At 40.5% G+C, this 11,823-nt stretch overlaps 1 protein-coding gene across 1 annotated transcript; it reads left to right on the forward strand.

Annotated features, from left to right (window-relative positions):
• The first annotated feature begins 2,443 nt into the window (after positions 1 to 2,443).
• utp11 (UTP11 small subunit processome component) lies at positions 2,444 to 5,964 on the forward strand. Its single transcript, XM_040030381.1, has 8 exons — positions 2,444 to 2,648; positions 2,804 to 2,865; positions 2,958 to 3,060; positions 3,162 to 3,281; positions 5,013 to 5,106; positions 5,246 to 5,376; positions 5,511 to 5,621; positions 5,715 to 5,964. The coding sequence occupies exons 1-8, from the start codon at positions 2,589 to 2,591 to the stop codon at positions 5,796 to 5,798; spliced, it is 765 nt and encodes a 254-aa protein (XP_039886315.1). The 5' UTR covers positions 2,444 to 2,588; the 3' UTR covers positions 5,799 to 5,964.
• Positions 5,965 to 11,823: the final 5,859 nt, after the last annotated feature.

Consider the following 11,823-nt stretch of genomic DNA (forward strand, 5'->3'; position numbering starts at 1 on the left):
AATAGGGATTATATTAAATTGTGTGCCAAGAAAAAGGCATTGTGGATATAGAAGTAGGCATAATGGGTTCACTCCAATGAATTCTTAAGTCAGTTTGAAGTGTAGCTGCCAGATGTTGTAAAAAGTTTGATATTTCCATCTAAGAATAAAGGTTATATATACAATGTACTAGAAAATAGAAATGATGTAAATAGAATTTTCCGAACACTACTTTCCACCGCTGACAGCAACAACTTATTCAATCTCTTAGGAGATACAACTAAATAATCACACAGGAGAAATTTGTAGCCCGTCCATTTTTCGACTGGGTTGGTCAAATGGCCCGTTGCAGATGAAGACCAACCACGGCCAGGGGAGACATACCAAAGTCCTGAGCTCACCCCGAGTGCAGCAGCCTCACAATATGTCAGCAGTGTTATTTTTACGAGGTCATATTTGAAAACCCAATGGCTCTGCATCTGCTCTGCAAGGGCATTCCTCCATTGCTGACCATGAACAAACCCACAAGCTGTTGTGCTCCTGTTCTTGTGTCAGCTCGTTACAAGTCCCTGATTTCCAAAGTAGCATTTACCCCTGCCGTGGCTCACCAGGCATTTTACTTGTAATGATAAATACTCACATGAATTAAACAGCACGGAGCCCAGTAAGTCAGAAGGCAGACATTAACCCGTAAATCCTGGCTGCAGTCTGTGTTTGCCTAGTTAAATACATGTTAGTGGGTGAGTGGATCAGTGGGGCCTTGGGCTGAAACCTTCACAGGAATTGGGGTGATTAGCCATCACACTGATAAACAAGCCCGTGACATAATGTGGAAAAACTGATCCCATTCAGAGGTCTCATCACCCGCAAGACATTCTGCATGCCAGGCAAATCTCGCACATATAAAACAAATTCCTTGCGGTTGGTGAGGAGATAGTGGGCTTCCATTGGAGAAAATGGCCGTTAAGTGGAATATCACTCTCTGTCTCGCTGGCTTTGTCCCACAGAGAGTTGAGAACCTGGGTGAGATTAGGGACTGGTGCCGTTGCGGCTTTGTCTTTGTCTCCCCGAAATGTCAGGAAGTGGAGAATCTTTTCTCACAGAGAGAAAGGTTGACCCTCATCTTCAGAGTGGAAAGAAAGAAAAACACAGAAATTCCTCATGTATATATTTCATTTAAAGCATATGAGCTAAAGTCACAGTGTCTTAGTTCTATAGCCATAAGAAAAGCACATATAAATGTTTTAAGTGTAATTGAGTTTGTTTTCTGTTTGAGAGCATGTGATTGTTTTAAGGCATATTACAGGATTTCTGTGTAATCCTTTTTAGGCCTGTTGGACTGGGTATTAATCAAAATAGGGGTCTGGAATCCCAACAGAAACACGCAGTGAATGCTCATGTTGGAAAAACATAAATGTATTACCAATTAGTGTTAACTGTGCTCTCTGGCAAATGCTGGCTGTTATTATAATAACCAAAGCAATTTGGTGTATGAGTAGTGCAGCCAAACACATATTACGTTAGCTGTACTATGATGACCCTCACTTGTTTTGGGTTTTTTTTTTCCTGTGCCAAGCCTGGCTTGTATATAGCCTGAGAGTACTTGTTAGATAAATAAGATTAATTCAGTTTGTCTTTGCCAGTAAGCCTTACAGCACGACAACTGTAGTATTATAGACCCAACATTTAAAACCAAAAGACAACCAAATTACAGGGCTTCGGATTTCAATGATATTACATTAGTTGATTTTTTTAAACATAACATTTATTAGAAAATGTATTAAATAACTGGTTAATATGTCACTGTTTTTCCCCATCTATGTAGACTAATAATATCAAAATAACTTCATAATTTAATATTACTGTTTTAAAAAATATTAAAATTATCAATAAAAAAAAGTTTAATAATCAAAATACTTAATTACCTTTCAATCGTCTATAGTCAGAATCAGAAAAATGCTGGGTTTTAATAAAACAGATTTTCAGTAGTATTTTCACCAGAAAGCCCATGTAAGTATTAAAAAGAATAGCCTATATATTTAATGTATGTTTTTGGATAAAGATTACAAATGTGCAGAAAAATATAATAATGAATTTTTAGCTGGGTTTACTATTTAAATATATCCAAAAATGCTTTGCTTAATATTTTCTTCTCTCCTCTGTGTAATACACTGAAGCGCACGTGCAGGTTATCTTATCAACATTTCAAATGCAACAGTGCCCCCTAGTGTTACTACTCGAATGTACAATAGGCAACACCAAAATACCGACTATTCTAATTTGTCTAAAACATGTTTAATTTTATTTAAAATGTAAATGAAAAATAATATAGAATTTTAAATAGTTATACAACTTGTTGCTGAGCTCCAGATTTTAAAAATATGACGACATTTTCAACGGATTTTGAGTTGCGAATCTGCGACAGCGAAATGAAAAACGGCTCGCTCTGAATCAGGCAGGAACCCACGTGTCCCTCTCACAGGGAAGCACTAGAAACCAGAGGCAGCAAGGAGGCTTTAGATATCTGTGTGTGTGTGTGCTTAATAAGTCATATATTCACCTATTTTAACTTATTTTTGCGTGTATACGGTCGGGGTCATTTCACAAATATGTCCTCGTTCCGAAAGGCACTGAAATCTCGACAGAGAAACCACCATGAAAGATCTCAGGTGAGCGTTGCAATGTTGTTGGCTAGCTCGTTAGCCTATTAGCCAAGGCAAAACAACACACTTCTCGTGTGTTCGGTTGTTTTTCTGACACACACACTTACAGTAATAGATACTAATGTTGGATCTGTCCTGTCTGTTTGTGTGTGCGTGTGTAGCCCGGCTTCAGGAAACAACTGGGATTGCTGGAGAAGAAGAAGGACTACAAACTCCGTGCAGAGTAAGGAAAAGTGCAAGTTTTTTGCCACACTTTATAGTTGTGTTTACATTTTGAAGATAAGATGTTTAAGTTTGCCTTGTCTGTTGGTATAGTGACTATCATAAGAAACAGAACACACTCGCTGCTCTGCGAAAGAAAGCTCTGGAGAAGAACCCAGATGAATTTTACTTCAAGATGATCAGTTCTGCACTGCAGGTATTAAAGCAACAAGAAGCACCTCCTTGCTTCATAGATTTGGTCATATATGAGTTTTGCCTGAGCGTTTGTTTGTTTTTTATCTTGTGGTGTGTTGACAGGATGGAGTTCACGTAATTAAAAAACCAAAAGAGCAGGAGGAGGTGACCGAGGAACAGAAGAAAATGATGAGGACGCAGGATATCAACTACGTGGAGATGAAAAGGGTTGCAGAAGTTAAGGTAACCTTTAATTTCCATGTAATAAGTCATGCAGAAGAAACAAAATACCACCACTGTGGCAAAACTGACTTGTTAATAGGCTCACTTTTCACTTAAAGTAGGCTCAGTGGCCACAGCTTATCTCATTGCCTTATAACCAAATTTGCATTTTTCTGCTCTGTTCAATTAGTGTGATGTTGTTGGGTTTTGTTTTTGTTGTTGTTGTTTTGGATTTTTTGGAAATGCTTGTTGACCAGTTATGAGATTAATTACTACAAATCATCTTACTGGATTACACTAGGCATCTGACTGATAGATAATTAGTTGGTTGGTGACATCATAACGTCTTTGAGCCAGTAACTACTGTGGTAAAGTAATGTGCAAAAGTCTTGACTCACCCTTCATTTCTTTATATACTGCTTCAAACGAGCCAGTCTTTCTTGTAATTATTTAAAATAGTATTTAATACTGATCTGCCAATCATCCAAGCATTAAAAATGCTCCTCAATTTATTAACTACTTGTCTGTCTACACATAGAAGACAATTTGGCAAAGTGCTATTAGCTGAAAACCAAAGGGAGGACAACAGAAGTGGCGGGGCTTAAAAAGTATCTGCAGCAGATGAACAATAACTAAAAAAGTCATGTGCTTAAAAAATAGGAATAAATATGGCCTGACACAAGCCATTCTTAAGCAACGGGAACAGGCTGAGGTATCCCAAATTAAATAACAACTCAGCTGACAATCAGTGGCAACACGTCTTATGGAGTGGTGAATCCAAATTGAAATTTTTGCTTCAAATTGTCATAAATATGTACGGCGCAGGTCAGGAGAGAAGTACGACAGTGAGTGTCTACGGCCATCTGGAGAACACTGAGCCTCTGTCACGGTGTGAGGCAGCATTTCAGCCAGTCGTGTTGAAGATCTTGTTAAAACTGATAAAATTACGAACCCAAAAAGTACAGCGAGATTTTGAGTCTCCACGTAACACCTTCTGGAAAGCTTCTGATTGGCAGCGGCTTCATTCTTTGGCATGATCATGACCCCAAACACACTGCTGATGCAGGACCAGTAACAAGTGAATTTGGCGTGTATGAAGCTTTCCTAATGAGAGATGTTCAGAGTTTGTTTTAGACATCAGAAATGCACCTGTGAAGATCTGAAAATTAAGTCAATACACACGAATAGCAAAGGTGAAGAATGGTATGGATATAAATTATACCCCTTAAATGTTAAAAGCAATGCTACTGCAGTGTAATTTTTAAATACTCACGATACCATTTTGGAAGTGGTTACTTTGCAGGGCAGTGTACCCAGGCTACATATTATCCTTGCACTAATATTTTTAACATGCATATTGTGCATGACTCTTTCCAACAGCATGAGTTCGCAATTTGGAAACATAAAGAAGACCTAAAACAACAAAGAAATAACTTCTCAACATACAAATCATTGCATCACATCACAATCAAATGTTAAACCAAATGGTAAAAGTTGTTCCCCTCTGAAAACTGTTCAGTTTCCAAAGGCTCCACAGAGTACTGGAATATAAAGGGGGATGAAGGGTTTCTGTTCCTGAAAAGGCAAATTTCCAGTAGCTATCTGCAGTAACGAATGAGAGGGCTCTGTGGTGGTACATGTGTCTAGTAGTTTAAGGGCAGTGGCAGCAGCATGAGCATAGATATTATCACCATCATTTATATCTGTGGTGGTGCCTCGGTTAATCTTTCTGGGTATATGATGTACTTCCAGAAAATTGAGAGGCTGAAAGGAGAGCTCCATCTTCTGGATGCAGAGAGCAAACCAAAAAACAAGCACACATTTTTTGTGGACTCCAAAAAAGAAGGTAAATATAAGCGTTTGGTAGATTTAATAAATTTAGTGAGTGCTTGGAAATGTGTAAGTGCTGTGCACACAAACTATCCTTTTCCTCTTGTGCTTTCAGTCTTGAGATTGCCTGAGAAGTTGTTTTTATTCTCCCTCAGTGCAGTCATTTAACCTGGCGGACCACCTCAACACAGCTCCGGAGCTGGTGGACAGAGTGTACAACAGACCAAGTCTGGGAACACTGGAAACCAAGAGAATACAGGGAGCTGTAGACCCGCGTGCTCTGGGGGTTTGTGGAGATGATATTTATTCATTTTTTGAATATTTCTTTAAAATTTAGCTCCTCAGAATTGTTCATTGGTAATAAAGTTTAAGATTCGGCATTTCATTCCACTGATGGGTCTATGTGATTTGTACCTGTAGAAACTGGCAAAGCAAAGGAAACATCAATACAAGATACTTTCCCAGCGAATTGACAGAGAAAAGAAAATGTTTGTCATCAGCCAGAAAATTCAGACCCGTAAGGACCTGCAGGTGAGGAGGACATGGTTCTTAAAAGTTTTGGTGCTGGTGTGCTATGACTGTCTTCATTTCAGTTTTTTTTTTTTATGTTTTGCCTTTGTCCAGGATAAGTTCAAGAAAGTGAAGGTAAAGAAGGAGACCACCAGTTCTGCAGCAATTTACAAGTTTGAAGCTAAGAGGAAACGTTGACAAGAGGAGGGAAAGAAAATCACTGTCGGGAGGTGATACTTGGAAATAATGAACTTCTCGAATCCTATGGGTCTGCACAGCAGAGGCAAAGGATAAAAATTCAGTTTTGTATATATTTATCAACTATGCTTAATTTGTTTCAAATAAATATCAAAAGAACTTGCAATTGGATTTAATTTCTTGATTTGGAGACAACTTATATTTTAAGGATTTCTTTGCTTGTGAAGAAGTGGAGAGCTCTCAGGCTCTATGACTCGAGGGGTGCTGTATGATCTGGTTAGCTAAGAAATATAATTTTTTTTTTTTTTACCACTAGGGGGCATTAGTGTTCTTCATGAGTGTTCCAATCTAAGGCAACTAGAAGAGAGCCATAAGTGCATTTGTTCCCAGAAGTTATTATAGTGGTTCTTAAACTTGTTTTTAGCATACTCTTTTTAAGAGGATGAAGAAGACTTGCATCCCACACCTCACTCTTTTCTGACAGGTAGTAGTAAAAGTAGTGTTATTAGTAGTAATAATAATAATATTAAGATCCAAGCTGAACTGTAGTTAAATAAAGCCATATTCAGTTAAAGTTGGCTCTGCACTGTATTCCAGGCCATCCTTGCCCCACAGTTTGAGTTACAAGTACGACCTACAATTTCCTTTTTGTGTCAGATTGAGGTTATAACATTTCTCACTCATGTGTTGTTGCTCTCTAATTCAGTAACTGTCCCATTTACACAACAACATCAAGAAATACATTCTCTTTATCCAGGTTTGAGGACAACTTTGGAAGTTCTCCATATTACACACGTAATGCTTTGTTGAACGTTGAGATACCCACGATGTGTTAATGTGTTATTTAGTCCTGAATAACACTTGTATACCGAGGTTAAATATTTTGGAAGCTCTGATACATTATCTAAAAAAATGAAGTCACATTTATATATTTTTAACATCAACTGAGGACATTGTTTGCGTGCTGAAGTGCTGGACTGCTTTCTGTGGTGGAGACACAGGCTTGGCTTAGCCTTCAGAGCCTCTGAAGGACACGTCTTTGTTTGCAGCCCTCGACTTGGGATGCAGCACACCTCTAACAGGCCCTTTTCACATGTCGCAGCAGGGTAGACACAGCTGCAGCTAATACAATTAAAAATGATTTAGGTGTCAGTTAGCAAGCATCGATAACAATAACACTATTGCCAATGCTTGCTCATTAGCTCACTTTAATCAAAATTACCCATTATTAATTTTATTAGCTGCAGCTGTGCTTATGCAATAACATCTCTGTTAAAAGGCCCCCTTGAGAGATAAATTGTTGCAGCTAGCTCATTTTCAGCAGGTAGTTCTCTTTCAGCGAACTGATTTGAGGCTTCCTAAGAATCTTACTGGACATCAAGGTGCTAAAAATGAAATTTTAATTAACCAAATGAGTACTCTCAATCAATTGTACAATATGCTGATGATGAAACTTGTCTGTCAAATCCTTTCCAGTTAGCCGTTGATATCCTATTCCTGGGTGGGCAACAGAGGTTGCTCTACTCCCTGAAATGTAGGAAAGCATCATGATTTAGGGTAAAGCAAGCACACTTTCAAAAAAAGAAAATAAAGGTTGGACTTTCTTGCTCCTTGTCTCACGATCTCCACTAATCTTTTATGTTGTCTTGTCTGCACATAAAGCAGGTAAAAATATATTTGCTTACTTCCAGTAGTTTGAAACAAATTGAGTACCTGATGCCCAGCAACAGTTCAGTGACCCGGTCTTGATTGATCCTTGTTGGTTGCAGCAGCTTCATAAATGGGGCCCATCCATCAGTTTCTCCTGGGAGCCACTGGGGGGGTAAGAGGCAGGCAGGGAACCTAGTGAATGTGTCATCAGGAAAAGTGAGAAGCATAGAGGCTGCAGGATAGGGACCACAGGTCTTGGCCCAAACTCTGCTGACCAGAGGAAAGGTGCGCCAATAGCTCAGAATGGGCCAAAAGAGGCAAAGAGTGATAGCAGGACTCCTGCTTGCTTCAGTTGCACTCGTCTAGAAGAACAGCTTGACAAATCTAGCACTACAAAATGTTCTGTTAATGTAAGTTCAAATACCTCTACACGTACACCTATATAATAAACATCTCGAGTATATAGTGCACAGATTGATGTATTTCACTTTAATCAAAGCATAAACAAGGCTCTTGTATGTTTGACGATTTATGTCAGAATTCTGTTGTACCCAGTACGAGTGATTTGCATCCTCAACCAGCTCTCCCTCCTCCTTCCTTACGCCTTCCTCTCACCCTCTCTGCCCTCTGTTACTGCGTCACACTCCTATGAGGGCGTGTGTGTACCGGGACCCTGAGGCTCACTGTCCATAAGCGGAGGGGGTGGAGGTCATTGAGGAAAGCCCAGGGGTCAAAACACTGTGTGCGCAGTTCCGGGACCCCAATCCGACTATGCGACCCAAGCACAGACCAGCCACTGTTCCTCCTCAAGTTCTCCTTTCATTCTCCCCAGTAACGGGACTCTTATGCAGGGGTGCAGAGGCAGGGCTCAGGGGTGGGCAGTGGGTGACCTTCTGATTTTAAAGATATAGACAGGCATTCCTCTTTTGTCAAAAGGCTCATAATTCATTTGACTACTCTCACAGGCCATCCTGTCCCCCATAAGCCATCTCTAAAGTTAATGACCCTTGAGGTTTGTTAACGGATAGTCACTTTTGGAATTGGGGGGTGGAGGAAGTGGAGTACTGTGGGGTAGTCATACAGCTGCAGGGTATGACATTGACCCTGATATATAGTAACTGTTCACTGAGAGTGAAAGTGTAGCCTGGTTAAAATGGAATACAACAGAGCTTTGTTCTTTAACTTTAGTTATTAAACATATGAAAGAGCAAAACTAAAAAATGACACACTTTGGGTTTTTTTGTACATTTCTACTGAATACTGCACATTTTAAATAAACTTGAATTGTTCAAGGGCTCATTTGTTAACAACACTTAATCTGGGTTAGAGTGATCTGAATTAGGAGTCCCAGTGTGTGCTATCTGGAATCAGGTAATCCATCTTATTTTGTTAATTACTGTATACAAGCTACAGGATTAACAAATCAGCCTGGACTACCAGTGATTTATGCCTCATATTAGTAATTGCTAAATGGGTGAAAAACAACTAGTAGAGCGGGCAGCATGGAATCAATTTCTTTTTTTTTTTCAAGAAACAAAAAACAGCAGAATAAAATCATACCAACATCTATTTTTTTGTTAAAATCTTTTGAACAGTCATACCCCTCATGTGATTATTAGTGGCCTAATATATTCAAGATTTAACCTAAACTGATGTCTGATATCTGGTCAGTTTTCTTCAGATTGTTACATTCTTCTGGGAAATTTTGTCAAAGTGGTCACACAACGAGTTCAACTAGTACAGGCAGAGTGAACAAAACCTCATTTTTACTGCTTGCAGTATTGATATTTGTCATTCAAAACAATACACAACTCCTCTTGAGAGAGATCTAAAGACCACACTGTGAGCAGTTTTCATTTAAACATTACAAATCTTCAGTGGCTTTGATGTGATGGCTTATTATTCTGGAAAGTGGTGAAATTTTATTCTTATTTATACAGGGTTCTAATTAGACACGTGCTGCTGTCACCTCCCTTAAACAGGTGCTTGATCCTTACAACCTGCTGCACTTCACCCACTTCATTTACCAGTACCACTTTTCCTCTGCAAAGCCAGCGTTCAGTGCCACAGTAAAGCGTGATTTGGGGACAGTACTTATCGATCCCCCAATTACTGAGAGGTGGAGAGTGAGAGGTGGTGAGAAGACTGAAGTAGCCTGAGGTTTGAGTTTTTGGGAGGGCATCTCCAAATGTGAGGGGTGGGGGTGAGAGCTAGTCTTTATCCATGGATACCCTCAATCCTTTAACTTGAAGCTGGGTGTCAGGGACCTTTTGAAGTTGTCGAAAGAGAGGAGAGACCAAAGAGGGGGAGCATGGGGGATGTTCAGGCAGGGTCTCTCTCCACGCCAGGGGGAAGGTATCTGAAGGAAAATCTTTACAACCATGACAGTCCCCCTGATGTGCATTCATTTTTGTGTATTTGTGTGTGAGTATTTGGATATCTGTGTGTATTCTAGCATGATTGTGTGTATATACTATGAACGTGTGCCTGAGCCGAATGTCTGGCTCATGCAATGAGGTGGGATCACAGAGCCTCCTTTTTAAATTGCCGCTAATGAGCCCTGGCTGGCGAGAGGTACTCGAATTGATTAAATTTGCATGGGAGCCTAAATCATGACAGAGGCCTCATACTTGCGCACCCCACCTCTAGTTGCGCACACACATACACAGCACCCCTGCTATTCCCCCACCTCCATATCAGACCTACAGGGGGTATCTCTCTTCAGGAAAGAAGGCCAGAATAGACCAGGGGGAGGGTGTGGGTGTGTGTATGTGTGTGTATCTGTGGTGTTGAACGGGGCGTGGAGCGCACCCATCTGCCCCGGCATTACTGTCAGTCCATCATTCAGGGGAATGCCAGCCGCGTGCCTTGGGGACGTGTTCATTACGCTTTAACTACCGGATCTGTCCTTGTCTCGCAGTCTCCCTGTGTCATTGTCGACTTGAGATTGTGTGTATGTATATTTATGCAAGTGTCTGCTTGCATCACAATTGAATGCACCCAATTCAAGTGTACTGGGGGGGGTGGGTTACTTGGTTACTTAAAATTAAGAACTATTCTAGAGACCCACGTTTGAGTTTGATATCGTGTTTGTGAGTTTTTAAAAGCCATTCATTATATTTATACACCTACAAGCATGCTCATTATGACTTAATTATAATCTCAATATCTTAATCTACCTCCATCTTCCACACAATCACGCTCTCCTCCATGCACTTTTTTTTTCCCTCTCAAAATTTGTTAGTGTTTTGCTTCTCTAATGCTTTCCTTTAATGGTAACTATGTGACAATGCCTGATCAGAGCTACTTTGTGTGCACACGTTTGCCTTCTATCTACTACTACTAACGGTGAGGTGTGAGAATCAGTATGTGTGAGCGTGTGTGCGCCGGTGGGGGACAGTGCTTGTGCGTGGTTATCTCGGGTGATTGCAGTAATCAGATGGGGGTGTTAATCAGAGTTTGTTCGTCAGTGGCCTGATGAGGGGCGATGAGGGCCGCTGATTGTAATGTGATGCTTCGATCGGTCTACGGAGACAAACCGCCAAGAGAATCATTATCATAGCGTACAGTTTTTTCCCCCCTCCGCTCTTGGAACGCTGCAGCAAACAAAGTGTAAACAAACAAGCAAAACAGCACACTTCAATATGTGGGGAAGTGTGTCATTGTAAAGATGCAGACTCTGTTGTTATTATTATTATTATTATTATTATTACACGAGATGTTTGCATTGTAGTAAACACAATGATGCACTGTGACACGACAGGTTATATATCACTATTTTGGTGTCAGCGTCACCCCTATTGAATAAAAAGAGCAGGGGGAAGGGATGTGTTGGAGTTGGAGGGGAGAAGAGAAAAGATGCAGCTGAAAGAAAGGTTTGGGGGTGGGGATGTAAATGTGACCCCATGGTTTATAGTACTGTCTTACCACAGACAGGCTTGCATCAGATCTTTTTCTTCCTTTTTTTTTTTTTTAAAGGAGGGGGTGATGACGCTATTATGGCAGCCTCATCAGCCAAGTCCCTACAAGGGCTGATACAAATTAATTAACCTAATTAGGGGCTGTGATTGCGGGTGTGATTATAGGGGCCGGGAGGGGAGGGGGAAAGGGATGGAGGGATGAGGCAGAGAGGGATGGTTCATGGAAGTGGGGGTGCGCTGGCAGCCACGGCTCAGGCGATGATGAGCCGGGAGGTGTGGGAGAGCAGCCAAGATGCTCTGCATGGCTAATGAGGAAAGCTAGCAAGCTTTAACCATCCCACCCTTTTCTGTTTTCATGTCTCCACCTTCTGTTTACTTACATTTTTTTGTCGTTGTTGTTTTTGCTGTTTTCAGTCATTATATTTCACCTCTCTTATCTGCAAGTGCAATTCTTT

Source organism: Simochromis diagramma, unplaced genomic scaffold (assembly GCF_900408965.1).
Source record: "Simochromis diagramma unplaced genomic scaffold, fSimDia1.1 OVJJ01000361.1, whole genome shotgun sequence".
Lineage (NCBI taxonomy): Eukaryota > Metazoa > Chordata > Actinopteri > Cichliformes > Cichlidae > Simochromis > Simochromis diagramma.

Coding starts and splice junctions, on each gene's coding strand:
- utp11 (XM_040030381.1), top strand. CDS start 2,589: ATGTCCTCGTTCCGAAAGGCACTGAAATCTCGACAGAGAAACCACCAT. Junction 3,061..3,161: donor TGATCAGTTCTGCACTGCAG/GTATTAAAGCAA, acceptor GTGTGTTGACAG/GATGGAGTTCACGTAATTAA. Junction 5,377..5,510: donor TAGACCCGCGTGCTCTGGGG/GTTTGTGGAGAT, acceptor TTGTACCTGTAG/AAACTGGCAAAGCAAAGGAA.